A 5928-nucleotide genomic window follows, 5' to 3' on the forward strand; every position below is an offset into this window, starting at 1 on the left:
GGGGTTCCCCCCCAGGAGGGATGAGGCTGTGCGGAGGATGGGGTCTGCCTCCCCAGGGCCTTGCAGGGGTGAGGCTGTGCGGAGGATGGGGTTCCCCCCCAGGGCCTTGCAGGGGTGAGGCTGTGCGGAGGACGGGGTTCCCCCCCATGGCCTTGCAGGGGTGGGGCTGTGCGGAGGATGGGGTTCCCCCCCAGGGCCTTGCAGGGGTGAGGCTGTTCAGAGGGTGGAGTCTGCCCCCATCTCCTCTCAACCGGTCTTTCTGCCGTTTCACCCTGGCGTCTCCCTCCCACCCTGTCCTCTGCCCTCCTGGGCGTGGGCTCAGGGACCATGGCCAGCATGCTTGCTGGGGTGCTGATCTCCCCACCACCACCCAGACTTGAGGTCTGCCATGCCCACTGAGCTCCGGGTGGTCATGGGTGCTCTCAGCCTGTGGGGATGCTCTGTACATAGTCATGGGTGCTCTCAGCCTGTGGGGATGCTCTGTACATAGTCATGGGTGCTCTCAGCCTGTGGGGATGCTCTGTACATAGTCATGGGTGCTCTCAGCCTGTGGGGATGCTCTGTACATAGGCATGGGTGCTCTCAGCCTGTGGGGATGCTCTGTACATAGGCATGGGTGCTCTCAGCCTGTGGGGATGCTCTGTACATAGTCATGGGTGCTCTCAGCCTGTGGGGATGCTCTGTACATAATGCTCTACAGAAACCTCTGTGCCATCTCCACCTTTCGGTGGACTTGCGTGGGCAGCGCAACTCAGGGCCTCTCACCTGGTGTTTGGCTTGGTGCTGTAAATGCTTGGCCTTTTGCTGCACTGTACCAAGGTGCTTTTGGCCCTTTACAAGTTCTGAGTGTGGCTTTTGTGGACAGGAAGTGGAGATGGGCTTTCCCAACCTGTTCCCCAACGTTTTTAACCTTAAAGCCGCTTTTGGCATTAATAGATGTTTCTGGACTGGCCACATGGCCCTACCATCAAAAAGGAACAAGAAAGGTGCTTGCTTTCCATCTGAATGTCCTCTGAGAAAGTGTTTTTGTTTGCAAGGACTGGGAAGAGTTTGGACATTGTAGAACAACGCTCAGTTCACTAAGAGGGTTAAGGAATTGTCTGATGAGCTGGCAGTCTCGCTGCGGGAGGAGGCTAGAGGTTAGATAGCTTACAGGACATCTTCAGACAAAGGTTCTTACTTTGGTTGATGGGAGGGTAGATGGATGGTCGGATTCATTCGTTCGTTCAGGGCTCAGCACATACCTTGTACCAGGGTGCTTGGTTGGTGCAAAGAAGGGAACAGATGGCCGAGAGGGAGAATCCCCACATATGTAACGACAATACTCCAAGTAGAAGGGAATGTGTCCCCAAGAGAGGGCATGCCACTGTGGCCAGGAAGTCTACTTTTACTCGAGGCTTCCTTGTGGGGACAAATGAAAAGCCCGGATTATTAACCAGCTCGTGCCAGTGATCCCTCAGACCTCACAGCTGTGTGCAGTTTGGGTGTTTTCCTGTGTTGGCACCTGAGACTGAATGTCTTCTGCAGGGTTCCGTCATCCCTCTTCTCCCTCCTCCCCCACCCCACCGGTGCAGCTGTGCATTGGTCCCTGTCTCCAAGAGTGGCTCCAGGGCCCCCAGTCCCCCCTGTGAATGCCTGCCTCACTCTCACTCAGGACCTGTTGATTCTGCCTCTGGGACCTCACAAGGCCTCCGTCGCCCTTTTCCCAGGCCACGCACTAGCTTGATTTACCGCAGCTGTCCCCCAGCTGACGTCTCTGCCTGCCTGAAATTCGTGTTCCACTCCCGAGGCTGGGATAGACTTGCTGGGACTCAGATCTGGATGTAAGTGCTACTCTATCAACCCCTCAGTTCCCTTAGGATGGAAGCAGCTCCCCCTTCGTGGCTTTCTGACTGGGCCCTCCAAATTGCCCGCTCCGCTGCACTGTTTATTTAATTGTGGGTATCTCTTCTGTGCAGAGCCGTCTCCCCATGAAGCTAGTGACAAAATAAATGTTTAAAAGAGGATCTTTGGCTGGGTGTGCATACCAATGCTTGGAGGTGGAGGACCACAAGTTCTAGGACAGCCTGGACTACATAGGGAGAGCCTGTCTCAAAAACAAACAGCTGGGCACCAGGGACTCACATGGAACCCTAACTACTCTGGAGGCTGAGATCTGAGGATGGAGGTTCAAAGCCAGTCCTGCCAGAAAAGCCCTTGAGACTCTATCTCTCGTTAGCCACCAAAAAGCCAGTAGTGGAGGAGTGGTGCAAGTGGTAGAGCACCAGCCTTGAGTGAGAAGCTCAGGGAGAGCGCCCTGCCCCTGAGTTGAGGCCGCAGCTTGGGTGTATGTGCGCATGTGCACATGCACACATACACATACAAAGTAGAGCATCAGTCACCGAGCAGTCGTGTTCTTCCTTCCCTGTCCTTCAATGTGGGAGGAAGGGGAAGATGTGTATCTGCGCAAACATGGAAGAATGACAAGACCGACTTGGAAAAATCCAGGCAGGAAGCCGTTTGTGGCCGAGCAGCCTGCAGGGCGGCTGGCGTGGCTGAGCTGAGGAGAGAGCTGGGCGGCTGGGTTTCACTGGAAGGGAGGACGCTGCAGATTAGCAATGCCAAGCCTTACAGTATACCATATATAACAGCATCACCGTTCCCAGCTGAGCGGAGCACAAGGAACTACAGTGCTGAGGGATATAGAGGAAGGAAGGGAAGCCAGCTCCGGCCCCTGCCCGGGAGCTCAGTGACATTGATGGGGTGGGGACAGGGCTCTGCGTTGGGAGGGGTAAGGCTTGAACCTGTGTGCTTCTGTGGGTGGCAGGTTTGCTCCCCTACGCTCCTTTACTCGTCGCACGCCCCTGCTCTGTGCCTTTAGATCTGCACCCTCACCAATGGACCTGGTGGGGCTTGGTTATGCAGCCGTGGTGATACTGGAAAGCATTTGGAGTTACAGGCGGAAAGGTAAGCCTACACAGACGCCCATCAAAAGCACTTGGAGGGGAGAGGATGGGCCCCCTCCGAGGGTCATGCGGGGCTGTAAGGGAGCCGTCTCGTCACAGAGCTAGGGAACTGCTGGTGGGGACATGCGGGGGAGGGGTCCATGGAGGAAGCTGGTGACCCCGGGGCCTTGCATGGCAGTTGCAGTTAAGATGCCCAGCGGAGAGACACTTGAAGGTGCGTGTGCTGTGCTGGAAGCAATGGAATGGGTCTCTTCCCTCTGGGATTCTCTTTGAGAGACCGTTCTCTTTTTTTTCCTTTCTCCCCAGGCAGTGTTGTGTTTCTGATCGCGGGTCTTTCTTTTGGCCTTCTGTCTGTCTACGGAGCGTACCGCATCTCCAACGACCAGCGGGACGTGAAGCCGTCACTGTGTGAGTGAGGCATTGGTCCCGCCTCTTACTACTCCGCCGTAGGTTCACCAGGCAACGTGCTGCCAGCCGCTCGGGGGTTTTGTGCGTGTGTTGGGTGGAACAATGCTTGCTCCTTCTGGATCAGATTTGAAAAATTAGGGTACTACTATCAAGCCTTATAGCTCAGACTTCTTGTTATTGGAAAAGTTAGATTAAATTAGAAAAGGCAAATCTCTTAAGAATCATTCCTAGATTCTGTACTAACTCAAGTACATCTTTAGCACATTTAAAAAAAATCTGTGAAAAACTGAAAAAAGAGGCAGCCTTGAGTCACTCGATTCACACACAGCTTTGGCACTCTACTCTGCAGTAAGACTTGATTGAGAAAAGCACAGATGACCTAAGTTTAGCTTTTTGTCCATTAGGCTTCAGTATGCGAGTGTTCACAGGGGAGAAACAATATGTGTGGTAAGCTGGGCACCTGTGGCTCACACCTGTAATCCTAGCTACTCAGGAGGCTGAGCTGAGGTTTAAAGCCAGCCCACGCAGCAAAGTCCAGGAGCTCTCACCTCTAATTAACTACTCCAAAGAATCAGGAACTGGCGACATGGTTCAAGTGGTAGAGCACTAGTCTTGAGCACAAAAGCTCAGGGACAATGCCCGGGCCCTGAGTTCAGACCCCAAGATCTGCGCAAAAGGAATAAGAAAAAAAGTAGTAGATGTTGTTACTGCAGGTTTGTGGTCCCAAGGAGACTGACCGAGGAAACTGCTCAGTACTCAGCACGCACAGAGTCCAGGACTCTAAACTGACTCCGGTTTGCCTATACTGTATATACAGTAAATTGACGACCTGTAACTTGAAATTGCATGAAGCAGGCTACATTTTTTATATTCTTTATCTTGAATACAGTAGATGCTTCTTCCTCCCCTCCCCCTGGGTCCACCTTCCTCCCCAACATGGCTAAAGACAGGCCAGAAGGTTTTGCTCTATCACTTAAATGAAACTTCTTCACTTTTACTTTGGGGGCTTTTTTTTTTTGTCTTCTTTTTTGTTTGTGTGGTACTGGCGTGATCCATCAGCATCTGGCCAGAATAGTTGTAATAATGAGAGCCTTGAAGCCGTGTCCCATTTCTTAGCAGAAACTAGCCCTGCTCGTGGTTGGAAGGGGGGACCCTGACTCGGGGGTTGGTTTGGATTTCAGATGCAGCTTTTTTCCTGGCCACCTTGATGGGTACGAGGTTCAAGAGGTCCAAGAAGGTAAAGTCCGCCGGACTGCTTGCGGGTTTAAGGTGAGAACTATTTTGATTTAAACTTTCCTCTGCCACCATTTGGAAGTGCTGACAGTTGCCAGGCATTAGTTTTTTATTCCAAAGCTGGAAGTAATTTTCATTACTGCCAGCATGACCGTCAGCCCCAGACACCTTTATACTTTCATCTGTCTTTGATGTTGTGATGTTTTTTATTAGGTGTACTTTATTTGGGGCAGGGTGGGTACTGGGGTCTGAACTCAGGCCTATGCTTGCTGGGCTGGCACTCTGTTGTTTGAGCCAGGCTCCTGGCCTGTTTTTCACGGGTTCCTTTTAGGAGTTAGCCTGCCTGCCCTGGAGCACCCGGGCCACAGTCGGCCTACTCTCAGCTTTCTGTAGTTGCTGAGATCACAGGCCTGCACCAGCACACCCAGCTCTCTGTTACAGCACAGTCCTGTTCTCAGCCTGCCACATAGCTTGTGATACACCCAGCTGTGGAGGAAAAGGGAATCACATGAACTTTTCTGGCCAACTGGCCTCAAGCCATGATCCTCCTTTTCTCAGCCTCCCACATTGTTTGAGTGACAGGTGTGGGGCTGCACACCTGCACATCGGGCTCTGCCTGTGTCCGCGTGACCTCCTTTGTCTTTGTTTGATTTTACTTCAGCTTCTTGATGATCCTGAGACTTGTCCTACTGCTGTTGTGACACTCCAGAGGGGCTGAGGACTGTATCCTGTCAACCTCCTGCAGTGGGCAGAGCATATTCTCTGTACTTAAAAGATAAATGTGTTACCCGGGCGCTGGTGGCACACGCCTGTCATCCTGGCTACTCAGGAGGCTGAGATCTGAGGATCACAATTTGAAGCCAGCCCAGGCAGGAAAGTATGTGAGACTCTTCAGTTAACCACCAAAAAGTTGGAAGTGGAGCTATGGCCCAAGTGGTAGAGTGCTAGCCTTGGGCAGGAAAGCTCAGGGACAGAGCCCAGGCCCTTCGTTCAAGCTCCAAGACTGGCGTGCACGCGCATGCACGCACACACACACACACACACACACACACCACAGAGATAAATGTGTCAAGTGTCTTCTTTTATGTTAGAAATAAAAGCAACACTGTCATCTATCGTTTGAGGGTTTTTTTTTTAAAAGGAAAACCTTTGAACTTATCAGGCACTGTCTTCATTAAAGGTGTTGAATTGGAATATACTTTTATTTGCTGCATCTGTTTTTATATATGGGTTGTTTATTTTTTGAGCTACTCCAAATACTTATGAATTAAGTTTCAACTGAACTATAACATGTCAGAGAAGGGAATTCCTTAAGTGTAACTATTTGTCTTGGGAAGTGTTA

The 5928-nt window shown here is 51.7% G+C and overlaps 1 protein-coding gene across 2 annotated transcripts; it reads left to right on the forward strand.

Moving 5' to 3' along the window:
• The first annotated feature begins 1620 nt into the window (after positions 1–1620).
• On the forward strand, positions 1621–5451 carry Tmem14a (transmembrane protein 14A). Of its 2 annotated transcripts, none has more exons than XM_013019048.1 (5): positions 1621–1823; positions 2861–2946; positions 3252–3353; positions 4535–4622; positions 5248–5451. In XM_013019048.1, exons 2-5 carry the CDS (start codon positions 2877–2879, stop codon positions 5285–5287), a joined length of 300 nt encoding a protein of 99 aa, XP_012874502.1. In that variant the 5' UTR covers positions 1621–1823; positions 2861–2876; the 3' UTR covers positions 5288–5451. The 2 variants fall into 2 exon arrangements, with proteins under 2 accessions (XP_012874502.1, XP_012874501.1); XM_013019047.1 differs by lacking the exon at positions 1621–1823 and adding an exon at positions 3045–3159 and having other exon boundaries at positions 2307–2946.
• Positions 5452–5928: the final 477 nt, after the last annotated feature.

The sequence above is a fragment of the Dipodomys ordii genome, unplaced genomic scaffold, assembly GCF_000151885.1.
Source record: "Dipodomys ordii isolate 6190 unplaced genomic scaffold, Dord_2.0 Scaffold44, whole genome shotgun sequence".
Lineage (NCBI taxonomy): Eukaryota > Metazoa > Chordata > Mammalia > Rodentia > Heteromyidae > Dipodomys > Dipodomys ordii.

Bases quoted from the DNA above. Each gene is read 5' to 3' on its own strand.
- Tmem14a (XM_013019047.1), top strand. From the start codon at position 3,069: ATGCGGGGGAGGGGTCCATGGAGGAAGCTGGTGACCCCGGGGCCTTGC. The intron at 3,160-3,251 runs GTGCGTGTGCTG...CTTTCTCCCCAG, and splicing joins CAGCGGAGAGACACTTGAAG to GCAGTGTTGTGTTTCTGATC. The intron at 4,623-5,247 runs GTGAGAACTATT...ATTTTACTTCAG, and splicing joins GGACTGCTTGCGGGTTTAAG to CTTCTTGATGATCCTGAGAC.